The sequence below is a fragment of the Rhinopithecus bieti genome, unplaced genomic scaffold (assembly GCF_001698545.2).
Source record: "Rhinopithecus bieti isolate Rb0 unplaced genomic scaffold, ASM169854v2 scaffold_2574, whole genome shotgun sequence".
NCBI lineage: Eukaryota > Metazoa > Chordata > Mammalia > Primates > Cercopithecidae > Rhinopithecus > Rhinopithecus bieti.
The window spans coordinates 1,713,824-1,739,669 of record NW_016804493.1 but is presented as its reverse complement, the minus strand read 5'-3'; the positions used below and the strand labels follow the sequence as shown (position 1 = coordinate 1,739,669).

At 42.8% G+C, this 25,846-nt stretch overlaps 1 protein-coding gene across 2 annotated transcripts in view; it reads left to right on the top strand.

Annotated features, from left to right (window-relative positions):
• The window catches only part of WWOX (WW domain containing oxidoreductase), a 486,572-nt gene that overhangs the window by 59,344 nt on the left and 401,382 nt on the right, over nt 1-25,846 (top strand). For both annotated transcript variants that reach the window (XM_017868656.1, XM_017868654.1), the window contains exon 5: nt 3,721-3,827. In XM_017868656.1, coding sequence (XP_017724145.1) covers nt 3,721-3,827 — 107 coding nt within the window. The remainder of the gene's footprint in view (nt 1-3,720; nt 3,828-25,846) is intronic.

Below are 25,846 nucleotides of genomic sequence, written 5' to 3'. Positions count from 1 at the left end.
AAGTTGTTCAAACCTTCTGTATACTTTGTGTTTGGCTGCTTATTTTATCTGCTACTAAGAGGGGTATGTTAAAATCTTCCATTATAATTGTGAATTTCTCCATTTATTCTCCTGATTCTGTCAATCGTTGACATATATGGGAGGCTCTATTATTACGTACATATAAATTTAGAATTGTCATGTATTCTTGGTGGATTGACATTTACCATTGTGAAATGGTCAGTGCTTTCTCTTGTAATGCTTCTTGCTTTAGAGTCTCCTTTTTCTGAAATTAGTATAGCTGCATCAGATTTCTTTTGGCCCATGTTATACAGTATACCTTTTCCATTCTTTTACTTCCATTTTTTTATCTTTATGTTTACAGGTACAAAACATAATGCACATTCTAAACCCATAACTAATAGGTACACTAGAAATAACCACGCTTAGTATATACTAGTTGCATGAAACATACATTCCTACCAATAATACTAATCACTATATAGTATATATATATATGTTTTCTTCAGTCTGACAACTTTTTTCTTTTAATTGCTGTCTTTAGGCCATTTGTATTTAATGTAATGACAGATATTTGGGTTTGGGCTTAAATATACCACCTTATTATTGGCTTCCTGTTAAGTTATTCTATATTCGTCTTTCTCTTTTTTCTTTTCCTTTCCTCTCTCTTTCTTTCTCTTTTTCTTTTTCTTTCCTTTCTTTCTTTCATTTAAATTGAGACAGGGCCTTGCTCTGTCACCCAGGCTAGAGTTCAGTGGCATGGTCATAGTTCCCTGTGACCTTGAACTCTTGGACTCAAGCAATCCCCCCATGTCAGCCTTCTGAGTAGTTGGGACTACAGGTGCCTGCGACTACACCTGGCTATGTCTTTTTTAATTTTAATTTTTGTAGAGACGGAGTTTTGCTATGTTGCCCAAGCTGGTCTCAAGTGATTCTCATGCCTTGGCCTCCCAAAGTGCTAGAATTACAGGCCACTGTACCTAGTCATGTTCTCTCCTTTCTTGCCTTTTTATCATTCTACTTTTCTTCTCCATTAGCTTGTTAAATTTGTAGAGATTTACAGCTTACATCTTTTGACTTATTAAAATCTAATATAAATCAGTATTATATCACTTCCTGGAGAAGACAAGAACCTTAGGAAACTTTACTTCCATTACTCACCTCCTAGGTTAAGCATTATTATTATTATTGATATAGTAATTTTTGCTATGTATTTTAAAACTCACAGAGTTTACTACTCTTACCATTTGGATCTTAACATATCATTACCCTTTATGTTGTTCTTTGTTATTTTCTGCGTCTCTGGGTTTATAGCTGGGGTCATTTTCCTCCTGCCTGAAGAGCATCCTTTAGTGTCTCCTGCAGTGTGGGTCTATACGCGACACTCGGTGTAATGCAGGTGATAAACAAAAAGCAGCTTTCTTTTGCTGAAAGTTTTTGTTCTCCTCCTTTATTTTCTTTTCTTTTCTTTTTTTTTTTGAGACGGAGTCTTGCTCAGTCGCCCAGTCTGGAGTGCAGTGGTGCAATCTCCTCTCACTGCAAGCTCCGCCTCCTGGGTTCATGCCATTCTCCTGCCTCAGCCTCCTGAGTAGCTGGGACCACAGGCGCCCGCCACTACGCCCGGCTAGTTTTTTTGTATTTTTAGTAGAGATGGGGTTTCACCGTGTTAGCCAGGATGATCTCGATCTCCTGACCTCGTGATCCGCTCGTCTTGGCCTCCCAAAGTGTTGGGATTAAAGGCGTGAGCCACCGCGGCCGGCCTCTTCCTTTATTTTTCAAGAATATTTGTACTAGGTATAGAATTCTAAGATGAAAGTTTTCTTTCTTTCAGCTGTGGCTTCCATCATTTTCCTGAGAGGTATAACTATCAGTCCTGTAGCTACTGGTCTCTAACTACTTCTAAAACTATCTGCAGTTTTTAGCAGTTTACTCTGATGTGCCTTGCTTTGACATGTATGTGTATATATGTGTGTCTACACATACACACACACATACGGATATACACCCACATGTATTTCTGTTTGCGGCTCACATAGACATAAATGTATATACACACGTCTATTTCTGCTTGTGGCTTGCACATATATATACACACATACATGTAGACACATACATTTATACATATACATGTCAACACATACACATATATATTTTTGCTTACGGCTCAGGATAATTCTTGAATTTGTAGCTATATATCTGTCATTGATTTTGTAACATTGTCAGCCATTCTGTCTTCAACTATTGGTTATCTTAATCTGTTTCACTTCTTTTGGAACTCAAATTACATGTATGTGTAAGAGCATAGCAGAATGTGTTCCATATGTCTCTTCTGTGCTTTGCTTTACTGCATTAGTTATTTTTTTGTTTTTATGCTTCACTTTGGATTTTTTTAACTTATTTTATAGTTTCCTTAATCTTGTCATCAGCTGTGTCTCATATTCTGTTAACCTATATGTTGAATTCTTAATTATTCTTACTGTGTTTAAGTTTCAGAATATCTATTTGATTTTTTTTATTCTTTCTAATTCCCTGGCAGAATTCTCCATCTTGTCTTTTTGTTCCTTGAACCTATGAGTCGGAGTTATTTTGATCACTGTTTCTGAATAACTTGATTAGACAGATCTCCTGTGCATTTATTTCCATTTTTTTCCCCTCTGGCTTTGGTGAAGTTTTGTCTTTTTGTATGCTTAGCTATTTTGTTTGAATGTCTGAGAGTTTATATGAGTATTTGAAATAATTATAGTGGTAATTTGAGACTCTAGATAATGGTATCTTCCTCCAGAGAATATTTTCTCTTGCTGCTGGAAATTGGATAGATAGGGACTGATCACTTTAATCAAACTAGGAATTGAAATGGCCTGAAGCTGAGTTTCCACTCTTGTGAAGTCTGGACTGTCTCTTGTTATTACAGCGAGGGTATAACTCTTTAGAGTCCTGACCAAAGGTTTGGTGTATGTACCGTGGCCCTTTCCTGGTGGGTCCTGAGCTTAAACTTGGGTCTTTTTCCCTGTTATAAAATTGCCAAAAGCTCAGCCCATCTTCTCAGGCTTCCAACCACTATGTTTGGAGATGAAATATGCCTTGAAGGAAAAAAAACTGCCAAATGCTGGCCTTGCAATTTTTGCAGCTCTTGGCCCCCCAGATTCTCAGTCAGAGTGCCCTTCTGATGCCTTCAAACAGATGTGTGTGTGCATGCACCTGTGTTGTTTTGTCCAGTTTTTCTAATTGTTTTAAATAGGAAATGGGGCTAAGAAACCTAGGTGACATTGGTGGAAGCAGAGGTGCTGGGGACACTTACCATAGAGTACAGCATAAAGTCTTTATCTGGTCATTATTGATGGTTAAATGGCTGGACATGCCGTGAACTCTTCTATGGCTGTCTTCATCTTTGAAATCACTGCATCCCTAGGACAAGTTTTCTCACCATCACGGTGTTGACAGTCCGGGCCAGATAATTCTGTGTTGTCAGGGGCTGCCCTGTTCATGGTAAGATGTTTTGTAGCATGCCTGGCCTTTGCCCACTAGATGCCAGTAGGACTCTACCGCACAACTATGGCCACTGAAAATGTCTCCAGACATTTGTACCTGTCCCCTGGGGGTCAAAATCACCCCTGGTTGAGAACCTGGGGTAATATAAGTGGTGCTCCGATAAAGGCCATTCAACATGACTCACTATGTTGATGTTATGTTTTCTAATATTGACTTTCCTTTAAACCATAGGGTTTGAAACTGCCAAGTCTTTTGCCCTCCATGGTGCACACGTGATCTTGGCCTGCAGGAACATGGCAAGGGCGAGTGAAGCAGTGTCACGCATTTTAGAGGAATGGGTAAGCGCTTGACTGTTGTTGTTTTTTTAATTGTCAAATACACATGCCGGGCTAACCACATGGAGATTTTAGTGCAGTGTGTAAAGTTTATTGCTCTTGGAATCATGTCTTTGTTTTTAAAGTCATCTTCACTTTGTTTGTTTTATGAATGAAAGCATGAGCAAGTCCATTATTATTCACGCATTTGTTTATAGTTCATTGTCAGTGTCATCTGCTTTATTAGTCAGGAGTTTGAGAATGTTTATCCGTTTAATTCATTTATTAAGAAAAATAAAATGTGGTGAACGCCCATGATTGCAACTAGGAGACTGTTATGCTTATGATTTTTAAGATTAGAAAGAAGTAGGCTTTAACTCTATCTCTGATTTCTTACTTTTCTCTGTCTGTATAGAAGTTGACGTTGATATGTGTCTACATAAATATTTATTGAGGGCTTACATTAGTCTTGGGACCAAGGATATAGTATCAAATGAAACAGAATCCCTGCTCTTGTAGGCTTACCGTCTAGGTAAGAAAAATAGACCATAATCAAGTTTAATATTTACCATCATATTAATAAGTAAAGGATAGTAAAGCAGAGGAAGGTGAGGGGAGTGACAGCATGAGCATGATGGAGTCATCAGCAGGGAGCCTTCCAAAGTTGTGACATTTGATCTGAGACCTGAATGAAGTAGAGGTAAGCCATGCAAATGTCAAGAGAAGTACTCTCTTAGTAGTGAGAATAGCATATGCAAAGGCTCAGAGGTAGGCACAGGCCTGGAGATTTCAAGGATCATCAGGGAAGCTAGTGTGGGTGGAGATGAATGGACTGGGTAGGACAGGTGCTCTTGGGGCATGGGTGTCTGGTAGACTCTGAGATAGCGATGAGAAAGACATTAGAGGGTTTGAGCTAGAGAGTGATGAGAGCTGTTTGATTTTTGAAACATCACTGCACTTTAGCATGAAGTCTAGGCTATGGGTGCTGGGGTCTACTGTTAAGGACAACAGACATTGCCACTGTTTTTGTAGAGCTTTCAGCCTATCGTGGAAGACTAATTTAGTCAAAAAAAAAAAAAGGCACAGATCTTATTGTAAACTTGAAAAAACAGTGAGTGGTCATAGGAATCAGTAATGATGCCAGGGAGTTGGGAGACCTTTGGAGTCCCCAAGGGAGAAGTGATTGAACTAAGATCTCAAGAAAGACCTGAGAAGGGTGGAGAAGGGTCAGATGGGCTAGGGGAATGGCAGGTGCAGAGGCCCTGGGAGGAGGGGGAGGAGGAGACAGAGCAGCGTGTTTGGGAGCAGAGCCTGAAGGGGGCTGGATACACCCTGCAGAGGCCGTCTTCATTTTCGAATGCTGTGAAAGATTTCTTGCCATTTGAAGAAATAGACCACAGTGTACCTAAGAACATTTTTGGTACTCTGGAGTGAAAAGTTATGAAAATAAAGAAAAGGGAGATTTATTTCTGCTTTTCAGTGTATTTATGATGAAATATTTGAAATTCAGTATATTTGAAATGAACCCTTATCTTGAGCTCAGTGGACTTACTATTTTGGGTTAAATATAAAAGAAAGCAGAGTGTTATTTTTTCTGATTATTTTATTGTCTTTCTGACTAATGTTAAAAAGTAATAACCTCTAGTAGGTGGGATAGTAGTAATCTTTAGAGATGTATCGAGAAGAGTACAAATGGGAATACGTGCATCTTATTTGAATCTACATGCAGAATGTAAAGGTGAAAAATGAAATGTGAAAGTGTTTCTTGGTCCTTCTCTTGGAAGATAAACGTTGTTAACTATTTTGTGTATTCTTCCAGAAAAAGGTTATATATATATATACCAGCAAACACACTCACATTCTGTTCTGTACTTTTTTTTTTTTTTAACTTAGTACTACAGGAGATCTATTATTAGTGCATATAGATCTACTTCATTGTTTTAACTGCTGCATAATATTCCATCCTGTGCTTATGCTATAACCAGTCTTCCCTTGGTGGCCATTTAGGTTGCTGGCATTGTTTTGCTATTTGTTATTACAAGCAATGGTGTTTCACAGTTCTCTCTTTCTTGCATCAGTCTTTCTTACAATTTCATCTGATATTGGGTCTAAACTATGCAGCTGTGAACATCCTTTATTTATGCATTTGTGAGTCAACGCCTAGGGGAGAATCTTAGCAGTGGACTTCTTGATTCAAAGGGCATATGCATTTAAAATGTTGGTAACAGTTCCTGAGTCATTTTCTTTTTCTTTTCTTTTTTGAGAGTGAGTTTCACTCTGCTGCCAAGCTGGAGTGCAGTGGCACGATCTCGACTCACTGTAACCTTCACCTCCCGGGTTTAAGCGATTTTCCTGCCTCAGCCTCCCGAGTAGCTGGGACTATAGGCACGCATCACCACGCCCAGCTAATTTTTGTATTTTTAGTAGAGACAGGATTTCACCATGTTGGCCAGGATAGTCTCGATCTCCTGACCTCGTGATCTGTGCACCTAGTCCTCCCAAAGTGCTGGGATTACAGGTGTGAGCCACTGTGCCCGACCTCCCGAGTCATTTTCTTAATGACTGCTCCAATTTCCATTCCCACTGACAGTGTAGACAGACAACTGTTGAGGGCTTGCATTGTTCTTGGCACTAGCAGGATGGCATGTCAAAATTGTAAAACTCTGCCCATTTGATGTAATATTTGAAACTGGAAAGGTAAAATTCCAGGGACCCTAGTGACACTATAGTAACCTGATTGTACGGTGACATTCATGTTTAAACCAGTCTTGGAGGAGAATGCTATAGCACAACTGTGTTTGCATCACTAAATTTATCCTCTTCTTTTCTGAGAACACATATATTTATGAGAACACGTTCATCTGCATTTATCCTGTTTTAATTGTTGTTTGATGCTTAGAGCAGAAATTCCTGGACCAGCCCCAATTAGCGATAGGACCTTGGGTAAGCCTCTGGATCTATTTGTAGCTTCTGTTTCCTCATCTTTAAGGAAAAAGGTTGGATGGGATGATCTCAAAGACCCACTGTTCAGTTTTTCTTTCTTATATTTTGAGCCATAATTGGGTCCCTGTGCGTCAATTTCAGATGATAGAATTTACTGTTGTATAGTTTTACTCTAACATATAGTACCTTGAGGTAGACTAGTGATCCCAGACTAAGAATTATTCAAAATCATTCACCGTTGGGGACACGGGAAAAGGAAAATGGAACAGAAACAAAACTAATACATGTGACTCCTGAATGTTTAAAATTAGATTTGATAGGTCGTAGGCTGGAGAAACTCAACCTGTTCATCTCTCATCTGTTCACTTGTTCTCTGTGTATGCCATTATATTGTGTTCCTCCTTTCCCCAAGACGATGATTGTGGAAACTCAAATTTAGCACCAGAAACTGTCATTACCATTTCATTTCATTGCACCATTCATACCCTGCAGAGAGGATGTGAAGTCGTAAGGCCTTCTTGCTCTGGTGACCTCTTAGGCTTGGTCTCTGTGTCATCCCCCAACTCCCTGACCCTTGATATTTGCTGGTCTGCTTCCCTTCAGGCCTTTCCTCACCTCACATCTCTGTGCAAGGATTTCATCTGGCATATCACTAAATATTACCTTCCTGTGTTTCTCAAGGTCAATTTGATAGACTCCAGTTTTTCAAGCTACTGGCCAGCTTGAGCGTATTCATACGTTATCTACAATGAATCACATCAGTGTCGGGGCCGGGAAGGTACTGAACCATGTTGGCGCCTCACGGGAGGCTCTCAAAATGATCCAAAGTTTTTTGTTGCAGCAAAAGCTCATTCAGAGGTCTTTGGGCCGTTTGGCTCAGCGGAGGCTCTCATGTGCCAAGGCTCCGTGAGCATTCTTAGCTCTGCTTCTGGAGAAAAGAGTTCATTCCTCCATCCCAACTTGTTCTTCTCTACCCATTCTTCCTCTTACTGCCTTCACTGCACATTCCAGGATTGCCATGTTCTAGAACATTCATGTCTGCCTCTTAGCCAGCGGAATGCTATTCTCACATCCACAGTGGGACAACTAACAGCCCTCATTTATCAAATCCCTGTCATGTGCTATGTCAGGCACTTTATATCCGTTATCCAGGAGGATGCAAAAACCTGGTGCTTTTTTTTTTTTTTTTTTTTTTTTTTTGCATTTTACAGATGAGCCAAGGGATGGCTCAGAAGGGTGAAGGAACTCACCCAAGTTGCACAGCTGGTGAGCTCAAAATCAGGCCCCTTGCTCGGTCCATTTGGCTTCCAAACTGCAAGTCTGTCTGCTGCACACCATGGCCCGTCTTTTCTACTGTGTTTAGTATCAGTGTTCATACTTTGCAGATTTTGCTTTCAAATTCTCTAGCTGCGGTTTGAGTGATTAATTTCAGAATCCATCCTATTTCTTAGACGAAGCCACTCTGATGTACCGTATCATCACTTTATATTCAAGATATCCTTTATAGAGCTCTCAAATTACTTTTGGGGAGATGCAGCTATTTAATAAAATATAACTTAAGTGAAAACACATTCCCTATAGAAGTATATTAAGAACCTATATGTAATTACTACGACTACTAATTATTTCATGGGAAAATGCCCTCGTGCTGAGATATTTTAGATCCTCCAAAGTTAGAAGTAAGAAGAAATGAAAACAATTAAAATAGGGTAACACGTACAGTACAGAAGTAAACCACTGTCTTAAAAGTCCAATCCATTTGGCATAATTAAAAAGAGGGAGGAGGGGGAGGCGCATCAGCCCCCATTCATGTTTAAATAAAGAAAACGGGACAGTGGGGCTTGTTCCTATGGTGGAACAGTGCACAGATGTGATCTACCTCATTCACATCCTTATGTGAATTATACACTGGTGCCCTCACCTGTTAAGACAAGCACCTAACGTTTTCCTGTGTATTCCAAGAGGCCAGTGTGGCTGGTGGAATAAGATGTTTTCCTGTTTTCAAGATGGAGTGGACTCTCTTTTATTTAGCAGCAGTGTCTACGTGTTAGGATTCCATGTGAGTTCTCTAAGTCTGGGACAATGATAGGTGTGTCTGATTCCTGCACTACCATGGTTTATTCTTTCCTTTACCCAGTATCTATTGGAGTCGGGCTTCCGTTGCTTTATTTCTCGGGGTCTGGCATATCCCACTCCCTGTCTTGAGATCTCAGGACCTCCGAGGGACCTTGCATGTAAAGAACAAGAGCTTATTAGGTATCAAAATACACTTCATGAACAGCTACAGCAAGACTTCGACATTCCAGTGTAGAGCTCTTGAAAGACCCTAGTGGGGTTCCAAGTTCCTCCTTCTTCTGATTTCTATTAGATTTCTACATTTTGGTTTCTAAATTTTAGATCCCTGGAACTTGGGATCTAAAACTCTGGTCCTGTGGAAGAAGGAGGTACGGTAGAGTGGGAGCAGATGGACCTGATGTCATCCATCTCCCTACGTTGTTTGCAGGAGGAAAAGGGAAGAGGCTGAGGATGGGAGGCAGGGGTGGTGGATCGAGAGAGAGGGGAGGGATTGTTATGAGTAACCAATGTGCCTCATGCATGCCAAGCCCTTACTAGGTCTGTTTAACAGGGAGTGCAGAAGAGCTTCTGTTGGGGACTGGCCATTAGTATAGCATGGGGCCCAATAAGTGTTGTGAAACATCAGCATCTGCTGGACATTGAGATGGCCACCAGGTTGGGCAGAGAGGGCTGGTATGGGAAGAGGGGCAGGTGGCCCTCTCTTAGAGTTACTATTCGACTCACCCCTGACTTCCCAGAATGTGTCTTGAATCCATTCCCCTCTCATCTGGGAATGGTGACCCAAGGATATTTGTGATGACCAAAAATGTCTTCAGGCATTGCCAGATGTCTCTTGGGGGTGCAATTCATCCCCAGTTCATAACCATAGCTGTAAAACATGCCGTATTATAGTGGCAAAGGTTAGAATCAGATACATCTTATGACCTTGGGCAAGTTTCTTAACTTCTTTAAATCTCAGTTTCTTCATCTGTAAAATGCACATCATAATATCTCCATTGAGAGACATAGGCGGTTCTATTAAACACATTGACTCTGTGTATATAAAATCTTAACCTATTGTGGAATAAATTAAGTGCTCAATTAAATGTTAGCTGCTGCTGTTAATAACAACAATAATAATGTTTTCTCCACACATGAAAGTGCAAAGTGATGCTTACTTTTCTTAACCTCTCCAACTGGCTGAAAGAGGAGCTCTAGGGCGGATGTTTATCAGCATCATTTCCATGGAGTTGCAATGAATTCTTTTTCTGTCTTCATATATTTGGACTCCTGCATTTTAATAGATGTGTATTTAGTTTGTTGATTAGTATTTTCCAGTGTAGCTCATGTTAGCACTCAACTGTCATTTGAAAAGCCATCTTAATTATTTATGTGATTGCTTTTTCTTTTGTATTTACAAAGAAATACACTCTGCATATATTTAGGAAAGATGGTGAAGGGATTAGTCATCAGGAACAGCAAGCAATGGTTTATATCAAAATGATTATTGAGAAAGCAGAGAGAGGAGGGGTAAAAATAAAAGATTTATTAGCCAGAGGTAATAGAATGTGCGTGTTTTAGGGGGAGAGCGCATGCTCAGTTGATTGCAACCACACGGTTTGCCGCTGAAGTGCTGTAATGATTCAGGTTTTCGATAGAGTTGTTACCGCGTCTATTTATTTTGTGGGCCCCATGCTATATCCCACTCCCTGTCTTGAGATCTCAGGACCTCCGAGGGACCTTGCATGTAAAGAACAAGAGCTTATTAGGTATCAAAATACACTTCATGAACAGCTACAGCAAGACTTCGACATTCCAGTGTAGAGCTCTTGAAAGACCCTAGTGGGGTTCTAAGTTCCTCCTTCTTCTGATTTCTATTAGATTTCTACATTTTGGTTTCTAAATTTTAGATCCCTGGAACTTGGGATCTAAAACTCTGGTCCTGTGGAAGAAGGAGGTACGGTAGGGATAGTACTGACAGCATTATGTGATTGCAGCCTCATTGATAAGCATCGGAAATAATGACTTTAACACTATTTTCAGATAGGGAGCACGCAGTACCAACCATTATATTAGGCACATGGGCTCAACACTTTGCTCTGCTTCTCATAGATACTGACACCTGTGTTTTCATTTTGTTGTTGTTGTTGATTGCCCTGCCTGGAAACTGCCACACTTGTGTTTTCATGGCATGATATTAAGGAATGATAGGCTAGGATGCTGAGGAATAAATTACTCGCACTTTTAAGGACTTCTGCAAAACTCCAGCTACTTTTAGGCTCCTTCAAATTCAGTGACTTTATGAGCTGGTATAGCTTCACTGTTTTTGGAAATTCCCCGCAATCTCCTTTGACACTAAAAGCTTAAGTCCCATGCCTTTGCAGATAGAAGGCCTTAGCCTTCTTTTATGGTATATGTGTCGGGGGGAGGCATGTGGTAGGTGGGGTGGGTAATATACGAGCCTCATGCCTGTCTAAGCTGGTGACTTGGCTTGGAAAAGATGATCGTTTGTCAACGCATCACAAGTCACAGGGCTTATCCCCATTGTTCTGAATGATTTTTAACTAAAAAAAAAGATAAACACTATTAATATTATTAATAGTTGGAGATTATTGGGAACAGTTCATCCTAAATCAGCCACTAGATTTGTTCCTCATTTCTTTGCTTTACAAATTGTTTTTCTGTATAGTATTGGATTTTCAATAAATAAAGTATGATATAAACAAGTCTGCAAAACAGCAAGGACCATATAAACCACTTGTTCAAATCAATAAGCTCATGCTCACAAAGGAAGGTAAAGTTCTGAAATTCTTCCTTGGGGCGTTTGCAAAATGTCATATTATTGTCACCTGTAGGTGGGGGGTTGGATATTCATATCTGTCTTTGTACCGGGTACTGTGCTTAGCATTTAACAGTGAAGTGTTTATGTTATATGTGAAACCCATTTTGCAGGTGAGGTAGTTTAGAGGCTGGAAGTGGCATAGGCTTTCCCAGGCTCATACAGCTGGGAGATACGGGGTGGATCCAGGAGTTGCAGCTGGTGTGTGGGTGATGCTGGAAGATTGGCCTTTTTCAAGGACTTAGACAAGTATTGTATTCATACATTATTTGCGTGTATTTGTATGAATACTTCTGGGTTCCTAATATGAGCGTACCTGAAAAGTACATCCCCCGCGCTTCCTGTAATCTGAGGGAGGTGATGAACATGGGCCAAGGAAGCTCTTCCGCTTTCATTCCGGACTTCCTTTTCAAGTAGTATATAGTGTATTTACTGTTCTACTTCTGTTGACTATTTGACCTTTCTTGTCACAGGCTCAGGGAAGATTCTTTATCAGATAATAAATTATTCATCCCCCTCATAGACATAATCGGTTGCTAAAATATTCTGAGTTTCCTGTCTCCAGAATACCTAAAACTTGTGCTTGGTACTTATCCTGTAAGTTTTCCATTTCATTTCTCATTCTGAGGATTTTGCACCAACTTAGTCTTGACTGTTATTCATTGTTCTTTGATCATTGTCTTTGTGTCTTCTCCTTTTTTTTTTTTTTCCTGGCCACCGCTCGCAGTCTTGAACCGAATCTTTCAAACTTTATATCCATTGTAACCTTTGTATAATGAGGGCTGTGATTAACCGCAGAGTTTTAAGGAGTGAAAGTCAAGCATAGGTGGCTGGCTCCGAACCATCACTCCCAATCATGTGAAACCCAAAGCAGATGCATCCTTTCATTAATGTGGGGTCCCCTGAGTTCTTATTAAGCAATTTTGACATAGTTTGAAGAGACAGATTTCATCTTCAGATGGTGTTCAGCCAATGGCTGTAAGGCCTGCTTTTGGCCACTCGGCATTTAGGCTCCATTATTTAAGAGGGAAAAATGTACCTGAGACTGTTTTTCACTTTTATTGTGGGGCATTTAGAGAATCTCAGACTAGCAGGTATTGGATTAAACAGAGGAGAAACAGCCCTTGCGCGGATAAAACTTCCCTATGCAAGGACAAATAGAGAAACAACTGTAGATGAAGCAGCCAGTCTGAGGCTGGGGCAGCACGCCCTGCAATAGGTTAAGGTTTATTTTAGACAAATATTTAAAATGCACCTACCTTTTACATATGCAGACACAAGCCAGTGGAGTAGAGGTAGCCCCAGCTTTGGAGTCATACAGATCTGGAGTTAAATCCCAGTGCGAATACTAACTCACTGAGTGTCCCGGGAAAATGTGGTCATCTCTCTCTCTCTTGCTTCTTGTTTTGAGATAGGGTCTTGCTCTGTCATCCAGGCTGGTGTTCAGTGGCACAAACATGGCTCACTGCAGCCTTGACCTCCTGGCTCAAGCGATCCTCGCGTCTCAGCCTCCCGAGTAGCTGGGACTACAGGCTTGTGCCACCACACCTGGCTATTTTTTTTTTTTTTTTTAATGTACAGGAGGGGCTTCACCACATTGCCCAGGCAAGTCTCGAATTCCTCTGCTCAGGCGATCCTCCTGCCTGGGTCTCCCAAAGTGCTGGGATTACAGGCATGAACCATCATGCCTGGTCTCAGTCATCTCTTTGAACCTTGGCTGTTTTACCTGCAGATGCTAATATGACTCTGAGGGTCATCCTGAGGATGAAGTGAAATGACACACATACTCTTTTGTACAGATTCTGGCACATAGTAAAGGTACAGTAAATGGTCGCTGCAGGGGAAGCTAACTTGTCCAATACAGATCCCTAAAATACACTTATAAATCTTGTTGGAGCAATATTTCTTCTTTGTCTTAGTTCAGGCTGCTGTAACAAAAATATCATACAATGAGTAGCTTAAATATTTATTCTTCACAGTTCTAGAGGCTGGAAGTCTGAGATGAGGGTGCCAACCTTGTTGAGTTCTTAGTGAGGTCCCTCTTTCTGGTTTACAAGTAGCCCTTTTCTTGCTCTGTCCTTATATGGTGGAGAGCTGAGAGGACTTGAGAGAGAGAGAGAGAGAGAGAGAGAGAGAGAGAGAACTGTCTCATGTGTCTTATAAGGGCACTAATCCCTTCAAGAGGATTCCAGTTTCATCTGATCACCTCCCGAAGGCCGCATCTCCAACTACCATCACATGGGCTATTAGGGTTTCACCGTAAGAATTTTGGAGAGATGCTGTATTAGTCCATTTTCACGCTTCTGATAAAGACATACCCACGACTGGGAAGAAAAGAGGTTTAATTGGACTTACAGGTCCACATGGCTGGAGAGGCTTCAGAATCATGGTGGGAGGCGAAAGGCACTTCTTCTATGGTGTCAGCAAGAGAAAAATGAAGAAGAAGCCAGTGTAGAAACTCCTTGATAAACCCATCAGATCTCTTGAGACTTCTTCACTGTCATGAGAATAGCATGGGGAAGACCGGCCCCCATGATTCAATTACCTCCCCCGGGTCCCTCCTACAACATGTGGGAATTCTGGGAGGTACAGTTCAGGTTGAGATTTCGGTGGGGACACAGCCAAAGCATATCAGACGCAAACATTCAATTCATGGCATTCTACCCCAGCCCTCCAAAATTCATGTTCTTCTGACGTGCCAGATACATTTACTACATCCAAATAGCCCCCAAATCTTAACTCATTCCAGCATCAACTGTAAAGTCTCTGTCTTTTTAATTTTTTTAAATGATCAAAGCACTGGGAAGTAGCCACTTCTCTCTTCAGCTTCCCACCAGTGTGTCAATTAGTAATCTGACTAAGGTGGGCGGGCATGGTGGCTCACGCCTGTAATCACAGCAGTTTGGGAGGCCAAGGTGGTCGGATTGCCCGAGTTCAGAAGTTGGTGACCAGCCTGGGCAACACGGTGAAACCCTGTCTCTACTGAAAATACAAAAATTAGCTGGGTGTGGCGGCATGCACCTGTAGTCCCAGCTACTGGGGAGGCTGAGGCAGGAGAATTGCTTTAACCTGGGGGTTGGAGGTTGCAGTGAACCGAGATCAGGCCACTATACTCCAGCCTGGGTGACAGAGTGAGACTCTGTCTCAAAAATAATAGTAATAATAATAAAAATAATCTGACCAAGGTTATTAACTATTAAGATATGCTGTGCTAAGGATCAGGGGCCCCTTCCATCTGTAGGGGGCAGAAAGGTACCTATCATGTCTTCAGTGCCAGTGCCCTGGTATGGAGCTAGCTGGCCTTCCACGGGGGCTGGGGTTAATGCTGGAGAGAAGTAGGGCTGGCAGAGCCTACCCTGTGTTCCTAGAAGGGTTCATCTGTAACTAGTCCCTGACCCTTAGGTGGAAGATGCAGCTACCCCCAAGGTTCTGAAGACCCTATAAAAGGAAGCCTTAGGCCGGGCGCGGTGGCTCAAGCCTGTAATCCCAGCACTTTGAGAGGCCGAGACGGGCGGATCACGAGGTCAGGAGATCGAGACCATCCTGGCTAACAAGGTGAAACCCCGTCTCTACTAAAAAATACAAAAAAACTAGCCGGGTGAGGTGGCGGGCACCTGTAGTTCCAGCTACTGGGGAGGCTGAGGCAGGAGAATGGCGTGAACCCGGGAGGCGGAGCTTGCAGTGAGCCAAGATCCGGCCACTGCACTCCAGCCTGGGTGACAGAGCCAGACTCCGTCTCAAAAAAAAAAAAAAAAAAAAAAAAAAAAGGAAGCCTTAGAAGTGGCTGTGATTGTTTCAAAGTCTGTCCACAATTTCTTTGATAATTCTCCTTTCAAGAAGTAGAGGCTAATTCTCCTCCCTTGGAATGTGGGCTGTACTTAGTGACTCACTCTCCGTGAATAGAATTTGGCAGAAATGGCAGGGTATGACTCCTGAGGTAGGTCCTAAAGTCTTTGTGGTTTCTCCTTGCTCACTCTCTTGGATCAATTACCAGCCGCCATGTTATGAGGAGACTCAAGCAGACCTGAGGAGAGGCCCATGTAACAAGGAATTGAGGCCGCCAGCCATCTGTATGATCCCCCTTGGAATCCTCCAGCCCAGTCAAGCCTTCAGATGACTGAGGCCCTGGCTGATTCATGTCATGAGAGATCCTGAGTCAGAACCACCCAGCAGCTAAACCACTTCTGAATCCCTGACCCACAAAATTTGGTGAGATAGCAAATGCTTACTGTTTTAAGCCACTATGCTCTGGGGGAATTTGTGATGTAGGGATAGATAATTATCACAGGATCCATGGCCTCAAGGGGAGAAGGGTCTTTGAGAGAGACTGGACAGTGAGTTCTAAGGACAAGACATGTATACAAGCTCCACTGCGTGCAAGGAATCTTAAGTTTCCGGGGTTGCATCCATCTCCCAGGTCACCTTGTCTGACCTCTCTCTAACACCTTTAAAACATCCCTGATCAGGAACATGCCACTTTCGCATAAGCGCCTCTCTCCCCATGCTGCCCATCCCATTTCTGCACACCTCTTAATTAGTAAGTTCTCCCTCATATTGAAGGCAGAATCTTCCTCCGAGCGTCTTCTATGCACCAGCCCTGGTCCTGCCCTCCGAGTTCCACTGGCTGCCTTCTCATCAGAACCCAGCTAGAACTCACATCTCTCAAATTCCCTAAATAATAAATCCAAAGTTATTGAAGATATTGGGTTACTAAAAGTTCGCAGTGAGACTGGCCCCACTCATTTCTTTGTAACCCCTGTCCCTCTTTTTATTATTGAAGCTTAGGATGCACTTGGTAAGGCTAGGCAGCTGGGGAGCGTGCAGACTCAGGAGCCAAGACCCACCTTGCCTTCCCGGGAGTTAATGAATCAGCGTGCATGAAGATCACAGTCTTCTTTTAAATGGCAGAGGAACAGTGCACTTACTTACCGACAGTTCTCAGATTCTAATTGTTCCGACTGCAATGCGTCCTGTAAACCAGGTAGCTGGGAGAAACTTCAATGCATCTTTATAATGGCTTTGTTGTTTATTGAGAGGGACTAATTAACTTTGATTATTGCACTAATATTATGGCACTTTGACAGCCCTTCAGATTTATGACTCTGGGAAAATAAACAAATGAAATGCAGGTGCTGGAGCAGAAAGAATAAGTTATTACTGAACTTTAATTACTTGGAATGCATAGCCAGGAGACAATTAGTTGATGAATTACAGGATGCTTAAAATCTACATCTGATTGTAAGCAATAAGAAGATAAAAATAAAAAGGAAGGGGGCAGGAAGGGTGCTATTTTTAAGGCAGGAAAGGATAGGATATATTTGCAGTGGTCTTCGTGATGTTTCATTGATTAATCTCTGTGGTCTCCAATGCTTCAGATACGTACATGGTGCTACTCAAAGCATGGTCCCTGACCTGAAGCATCAGTGTCACCTGAGAGCTTGTTGGAAATGCAAATTCTTGAGCCCCACTGCAGACCTGCTAGGAAGGAATCTCTGGAGGTAGGGCCCAGCCATCTGTGGTTTGCAGTTACTCCAGGAGATTCTGATATCTGCAGAAGTTGAGAAGCATGGCTCAACATTCTCATGCAGCTTGCTTTTTCTTTTATAAAAGGGCGGGTACACATTTTTGTCTTTGCTTATGAAAATCAAATGTTTTCCCAACCCAGTTTACCAACTAGCTCCCAAATTTTCAGGCTATTTTAAAAATGGACTGAAATTTAAAACTTCTGGGAAATTTTAATTTATCCAACATCTATTACATGCTAGGTAGAGTGGGTGACATAAGATAGTCTAGAAGGACTTTACTAATGAAGTGATACCCCTAAACTGTCATCGATGCCAGCGCCTGGGTAGGGTGGTAAGAGTGATACTACCATGACTCATGAAAGATGGTCTCCCCACGTGCTTCAGAGCAGGATTGTTGCAGGAGGAAGTACTGGGGGACTGTGATCAGCCCCCAAGGCGAGGGTGCATCTGGAGAGGGAGGAAGGGCTTCCACAGAGTGTGAGTAGTTTGCCCTGGGAATGGAGATTGAGGCTTGGATGTGGTGTCGGGGAAAGGGCAGGAAGCTGCTCTATGAGGCCAGATCATTCAGGGCCTTGGATTCCAGTCTTAGGAGAATAGACTTTATTCTCTAGGTCCTGGCAGCCATCACTGTGAGTCTGAGTGGTGGTGATACAGTCCATACTCAGTGATTCAGATAGACAGACATTTGGGCTGAGTTAGGGAGGGGTGTCGGGGTCCGGAGACTCTGTTGGCCTATTGGCCACGGTCCTGTTCAGCTGTGGTTGAAATGGGCGTAAAGAGCAGAAAAGGACGAGACGGAGGCTGAACAGACTTGCTTAGTTCCTGACATTCAAGGAAGAACTTTAACATCCATCCACGGAGCCTCAAAGGTTAAAAATAATCATCCCTTTCAATAGTTCCTGTTGTGAGGACCGTTAACAAATTATAAGAGAAAGCATTCCTGCATTCCTCCCTTGTAGAAACTTCATGAAAACAGACATGTGTTTACTTATCTGCAACCCTATCTTAGGAGGGGGGTGATGAGACACTTTACTATTTGAATCAGGAAGTGTTGACAGTGAAGGGAGGAGCTCTTCATAATTATACCCGGAGAGCAGGCAAGACATCCACATGCAAGTGGCCTGGCCTGGCTGGATTTGGTACAGAGGGGATTAGGGCAGATTCAAACCTCTCTGGCCCCCCGTCCCTGCACTTCTGGGCTGTTCGCCGGTACTAAGCACTTTTCCTTTTTAAGATGTTGCTGTTTCCATTCCTGCAAAAGCTCAGCCAGCCGCCAGCCCAAAATTGTCTCTCTTTATTGGAAAGTTGGAAATGTCACTGTGACCCCACAGCCCTTGTTGTCAAGCAGGCTGCTGATCTTTTATTCTAGAGCGTCTTTCATCTGATTTCCTCTACCGTCTGGAACCTTCTGGATTCTTCCTCTTATGGGTAGTGATGGGCACTTTAGGAGTAGGAATGCATTTCGATGCTAGACCACATCCTTTCATACCCAGAATTCGCATAGTGACGTTTAGAAATAGATAGCAGGCCAGGCACAGTGGCTCACGCCTGTAATCCCAGCAGTTTGGGAGGCCAAGGCAGGCAGATCACTTGAGGTTAGGAGTTCAAGACCAGCCTGGCAAACATGGTGAAACCCCGTCTCTACTAAAAATACAAACATTAGCAGTCGTCGTGGAGCATGCCTGTAATCCCAGCTGCTAGGGAGGCTGAGGCAGGAGAATCCCTCGAACCTGGGAGGCAGAGGTTGCAGTGAACCAAGATTGCGCCACTTCCAGCCTGGGCAACAGAGTGATATTCCATGTCCAAAGAAAAGCAGTCATTTTAGGAGTGCTTTCTGTTTGGGATGGTTTACCTTGGGTTTAGTTTATAAATGTGGATAACCGAGAGCTGGTCAAATGTTGGGGCCGTGGGCCATTTTGTATCGTTGGAGGAGAAGCCAGGGCACTTGGCAGGGGTGTTAATGATGATAATCAGGCAGCTGGGTGGGGTCGCTGTTTGTGGCATCCTCAAAGACTTGCCAACATAGACATTTTTGGGGAGACAGAAACACAGAAATAATTCTGCAATGCTTTAAAGAATCTGTTAAAAATAAAGTGTCTTTTGGTCATGTATGATGCATTGGGCTTTATATAACTTTCAGCCATTGCTTTGTGGGGACAGCAAAGATGTGAGCAAATTTGTGCAAACCTAATAGGATGAAAAATTGAGGTATGACTTAGTAAAGTCATCTGTCCTGGAGAGAGTTATGAATTAACAGATTACATTTGGGTCTACTGTGGTTGTAAAAAGGCAACATTTTCAGATGGGAAAGGACTTTCTGAGATCATCCAATTTAACTTCCCCCACTTGACAGACAAGAAAACTGAGGCCCACAGAAGGTGACTTAAGCAATTAATTTTTTATAGTTAACAATTAATTCTGCCTGCAGAACAGGAATATGGCCTCCGACACTTCATGCTTAATTGGATGGCTTATTAAATTCTTATTTTTATGATAATGATGATGCTGATAATAATAATAATAGCAGCTAGCGTTGTGTTACAGTGCTAAGCACTTCAAATGCATTAATTCAGTTCATCTTTATGAGAACACTATGAGATAGCTAGTATTATGAATCCTATTTTCAGATGAAAAGACTGAGGCTCAGGGAACAAACAGCATAGAGATGAAATGCCACAGTGACGTCTAGGTTCAAACAGCAGCAGAGGTGCAATGCCATAAGGATGTAGAAGCCTTGCTTATTTCTCTTAGTATAACCCCAGTGAATAGCATCGTGCCTGGTCGGTTGGAGGGATTTGGTAAATATTTATTGAGTGAGTGAGAGGGTAAAACAGTTGAACCATGTGAGTTATAACCTGGGCAGCAGTAATCCTGCCGTTGTAGGAAGGGACAGATCGGCTGGTTGGTTTTTGGAAAGCAGACCAGCAGAAGGTGCAAATAACTTGATGTGTTTTCCTACGTGCTGAGCTGTGTGAATTGATTTCATGTTGATGCTACTGAAGTCTCCGCAATTCATCATCTACCTTGTAGCTTGTGGAAGAAAGAGTCCTTATTTACAGTCTGTTATGTTAAGCATGTTTTATTCCAGTTATTTGAAAATGACCCATCCTGATTGGGAAAATCTCTAGCTTGCCTGGTCATTCTGGAGCAGTGGGAGCCGGCTGTGATGCAGAGTGGACTCATAAACCACTTCTAAACTCAAAAACCTTGATTTTGAGGGACAGAAACCTGGGCCTTTAGGTAGAATGAGCAGCTTACAAGGCTGCACCCGAGAGTAGGGGGCCTACGTTAGGGCTAGCGGGTAAATCCAGCTGTATGCGAGAGTTAGGGGCATACATTAGCCATAGTGGGTAAATCCAGCTTCACCTGAGAGTAGGGGTATATGTTAGGGCCAGCGGGTAAATCCAGCTGCACTCAAGATAGGGGGTATACATGAGTGCTAGTGGATAAATCTAGCTGCACGCGAGAGTAGGGGGGCATACCTTAGGGCTAGTGAGTAAATCCAGCTGCACCCAGGAGTTGGCGGCATACGTTAGGGCTAGCAGGTAAATCCAGCTGCACCCCAGAGCAGGGGTATACATGAGTGCTAGTGGGTAAAGCCAGCAGACGTCCGGGCTGTGCTCGAGGGTGTCATCGAGAGAGAGAAGGTTGATCCGAAGTTAGTAAAGGCTTTAAAAATTAAAAGGCCTGAGATGATGGTAGGGTTTTGGAGGTAAGTATAAAAACCTTCTTGTTTTCTACTACTTAAAGCTGAAGACCCAGCTAGGGTTGGCTTTGCTTCTAATATCCTTCTTCCCTTTTGTTTCATGAGTAATTGTCCTGAAGCCTGTCAGGATAAATGTATACTGAAAGGTAAATTAATGAGAGACATCCAGAGAGATAGACACAGAGGAGAGACAGATGTACAGAGACAGAGAGACACACACAGGGGAAGTGGAGACACAGAGGAGGCACAGAAAGACAGAGAGAGAGAGAGAGAGAGAGAGAGAGAGAGAGAGACAGAGAGACAGAGAGAGACCCGTCTAGCACTGTTTTTGTTTTTATGAGGTTTTTAGTGCCTGGCTTTGCATAATGGTGGTGATGGTGGTCGGGGAGGGGTGTTGATGACTGTTTTCAGCGTTCTCTGATCATTTCTTGCTTAGAAAGGAGGAAATTAGAATTGTTGAGCTATGATTTGTTTTAATCAGAAAGAAATTGTCTAACATAAATCTCTTCGTGAGCCCTGGAAAAGCCCTAAAGCGGCCAGGAAAAAAATATCAATACTTTGCAAAGGAGGAATGATTGTTCCAATTCGTGACTTAATTGACTTTAAGCCTTAATGAAACTCAGGCCAGAGCGGGCGGCGCACTCCGTGGCTGGGATACACGGTGAAATCTACACTGGGAGAGGAGGAATTTAGGGTGGTAATTTGGTTCTTTGCTATTGATGAAATTATATAATTGACTGGGGCTACTTAATACCAGATAATATTTTTTTTTCTTGCTATAAAGAGAGTAAATTTGTTTTTTCTGACAAACACAGTAATTTATTTTAAATTACAGCTTTTTCTGTTGGAAGCATTCTTTTATGTTAGATTATTGTTCCCTGAGTGGAATTTCACTGATGCTGTATAATTAAATATAGATTTTTTAAAAAGATAGTATATATTTTAGATGTAGAAGTGGATAAGCTGGAGGTATGGAAGGTCTTTATTTAAGGAGAATAAATAGCCCACCCCATCAACACGATGGCCCTTGGAAAGGACTCGTTTTGCCTCAGCGACTTCCTCTTCTGCGCCAGGCTCCACTTACGGAAGGACTGCAAAGACTTGCTAATGTCATCAGACTGAAAGGATTGAGCTATAAAATGTGTTATGAGGGCCTAAGCAACACATCTGGAATTTAGCCTTCCCGGGTTCAAATCCTGTTTATGCTGCTTACGAAAACCATGTGACCTTCACTTGTTCTTATTGCCTCAGTTTCCTCATCTGTGACTTGGGGGTGATAATAGTACTTGGATCACAAAATTGTTGTGAAGATGAACTGAAGTGCTAATGTAAAATGTTCATGATGGTGCCCGACTACTGGCAATGGTACCTAGCATGTGCTTTCCAAGTGCTGGCAAAAAACAAGAAAATAATTGCTTGGGGCCCCTCAGTGGTCTGACCCCTGCCTACCTGTCTGGGCTCCTGTTTGGCCATTCTCTTTCTTGTTCCAACTCTATCAAACTCACTGTTGTTGCCAAACCTTCCTGTCTGTCTGTGTGTTGGCACAGACTATGTCCTCTGCTTGAAAGGATCTCAGCTAAGCTTGTCCTCCCCACATCTGCCTCTGTATCCTGTGAGTCTCTGCTCAGGGATATCTTCCCACAAAGCTTTTCTGGGCTTCTCTTTCCTCTCTCCTGCCCTCCCTTCCTTCTTTTGTTCAGGACATCATTGTCAACCTTCTTCTCTGGGTCAGGTACAGCATTGAGCACCAATGGTATGGCAATGATAAGGAAATCAAAGGTTCTTTCCTGCCAAGAGCTCATGGTCCAAGTTTGTGTTTTAAATATGCATCTATGAGAGCCCTGATCGCGTAGTGCATTGATTGTTTGCCTGTAGGTCTCCATATTTAGTCAACAAGCATGTATTGACCCTTTGTTCTACGCCAGCCATCCCACTGGACTCTCAGCACATATAGGTACACGAGACGTTGTCCTTGCCCTCAAGGAGTCTTAAGTGCGGAGACAGACACGTAAATTAATAGTAATAATAATATCTACCACCCACTAGGGGTCTATATGTGTATGTGTTGGGGGCGGAGTGGCTGGGGAGGGAAGCAAGGCCTGGATTATGGCCCAAGCTCAGGAATATTAGGGCAAGAGCAGATGCAATGCCTGTGTTTCTCATCACTTTTGGGTGGCATAGGACCAGTTGGTTATGAGCGTGAAAGGTTTTCTTTGACTTTGGTGGTCTAGTTAGTGGTTGAGAACATGGATTTTGAAATCAGCCCAGTGGAGGTTAGAATCCTGGCTGTGCCGTTCCGTAGCAGTGTTGTGGATCTCAGACAAGGTGTTCCTGCATGTGCCTCTCTATCTTCCTACAGGAAATGGGGCTATAGCATCCCCGAACCGCAGGATGCTTGTCAGGATTAAATGAGATAACAGTGCGTGGTTAGTGGCACATGCTCAGTAGCACCTGCCAAGTACCACTCACTGAGCCCAAAGCTCCTGAATGCCACCCCTTCATGCCTTGCACATCCTGGATTCTTACTCCTCAAGGTACCCCCACCTTTCCTTCTTCCCGTCAACAACTCTTGTGCCCATGATGGGCTAACCTCCTCAGTGCCAGACAGAGCTTCCTCTGAGTAGATTTGTGTCGTGTTCAAACAAAGCTTTCTCGCTGCAGTATTGGATTTTGTAGGACGGTGACCATTTCCAGAAACCTCTGGTCCGTGAGCCAATTTGGAGAAAATTAAATCATTCTCTGTGCCTTTCAGCTTGCATCCTAAAAGCCTGCACAAACACTTTGGGCAGGCTTCGACAACTTCACATCAAGGGCTCAATTGCAGCTCCAATATGAAAACCTTCCCCGTTGCTCTCTGCATGTGAAGCTGGATTCCATGCTTGGCACAGACCTCAGTGCGCACGGTAATGCCTCCTTCCACCATATCAGAAGGTCCTAAGCAGCCAAAGCCACTTAACATGCTCGGCGCTTCTCCATAGGAGGATTTTTAAAAAGCTGGAGCTGTCGGGATCCCAAATGTTCAGTGGCACTTCAGCCAGAGGTAGGATAGGGATTTGGAAATGTTTGGAGAAGTGTTTTCATATTCAAATTTACGGGGCCGGGCTGGGCTGGGGTAGGCAAGGGTCAGATTGTGGCGATTCACTTGGTGTTTTCTCATGATGCCAGAGAAAATGACCTCATTATCACCATGCTCACATTCGCCTTAGCCAGGACCCCTCTGTAGAAATAATCGTGAATTTAGTGACTGACAATCGTAAGGGTTTTATGATTTGTGGAGGATTTATACGTGAAGGAAAATGGATGAATTAAAAATATTAAACAGCTTAACCGGCACCCACATGGATGAATCACTGAGATCTATTTTTTCCCCCTTTATACTATAAACATATGGCATGAATTTTCTGCTCTCATTACAGATGCTGAGAGAAGGCAAAGACAAATATTTATATTACATTCATGTTTTACAGTAAAAACACTGTTCGGTTTGTTTATACAGTTCCACTGTTACAGTTTTTATGGTCGGTAATGAAACCACTGTAAAACCGAGTCTGGGTTATATAGCAGATGCGATAAGGCCTCATAGTCAGGGAGATGTCTGGGAAGGAATCGTTGATGTCACATGTACAGGATCAACAATGGAATTATGTGTTAGGACAGTCTAAGTTATGCTGTAATAACAGACAACCTCAGAATCTCTGGGGCTTGCAACAACAAAGGTTTATTTCTTGCTCAAACTGTGTTTTCATCATGAGTTGCTTGGAGGGCTCCGTGAAATGGGGATCTCACTGAGCCACCGGGGCCCACAGAGCAGCCTGCACTGCTGGATGTCGTGACAGAGGAAGAGAGGGACATGCTGACTCTTGCTCTGGCTCGGAGGCGACTCCTGCCATCTCTGCTCACATTCCGTTGGCCAAAGCGAGTCTCAGGGCCAAGGAGTGAGCAGTGGGTAGGGTGAGGTGTGTGTGCACAAACCCAACATACGTGCACAGAAGGAGGCCGATAACTGGACTATCAGAGAACAGCCAAAGATTTCTTTCCACGGTCATGTCAAGCCTTTTTGTTGTTATTTAATTGATATTCTATTTTTAATGCAACATGGAATCAGAAGAATATAGAACAGGCGTCAAAGACCCTCCTGCCTCTGTAGCCACACTGTTTAAAATTGATGAGACTCTGTCTTCATTTGAAGATGATCTGATAGGAAGGACTCACAGCTTTCCCCAACAATACGCCACAGTGCATACAAATCCTCGAAGCTGCAGAACTTTTTTAAGTTGAACTGTGAACTGTAATTTTTTTTTTTAAGTAAGTTTACACGTAGAAGCTCATTGGTAGAGAGCTTTAGATATATTATCCCCCAGGGTGGTGTCTCCTGTCAGCATAAAGTAGGCATGAAGTGCTGGAGATATGCATTCATTCAAAGGAAATAAAAAGGTGCAATTGTGAAAACCTCTCGAAGTGACTTTTTATTTATTTTTTATTTTTAGACAGAGTCTCGCTCTGTTGCCCAGGCTACAGTGCAGTGGCATGGTCTCGGCTCACTACAGTTTCCACCTCCCGGGTTCAAGTGGTTCTCCTGCCTCAGCCTCCCGAGTAGCTGGGATTACAGGCACCCACCACCACGCCCAGCTAATGTTTGTATTTTTAATAGAGATGGGGTTTCACCATGTTGGCCAGGCTGGTCTTGAACTCCTGACCCCAGGTGATCCACCCACCTCGGCCTCCCAAAGCGTTGAGATTACAGGTGTGAGCCAGTGCACCTGGCCTCAAAGTGACTTTAACAGCAACTTAAAGGTGGTACCTAGCTCTGGCCCATTCAGTATAGTAGCCCCTTGGCCATGTGTGGCAGTCGAGAGCTTGAAATGTAGCTGGTCCAGATGGAAATGAGCTGTTGATGTAAAATAAAATGCCTACCAGGTTTTAGACAGTATAAAGAAAATATTTAATTAACATTTTTTTTTTTTTTTTTTTTTTT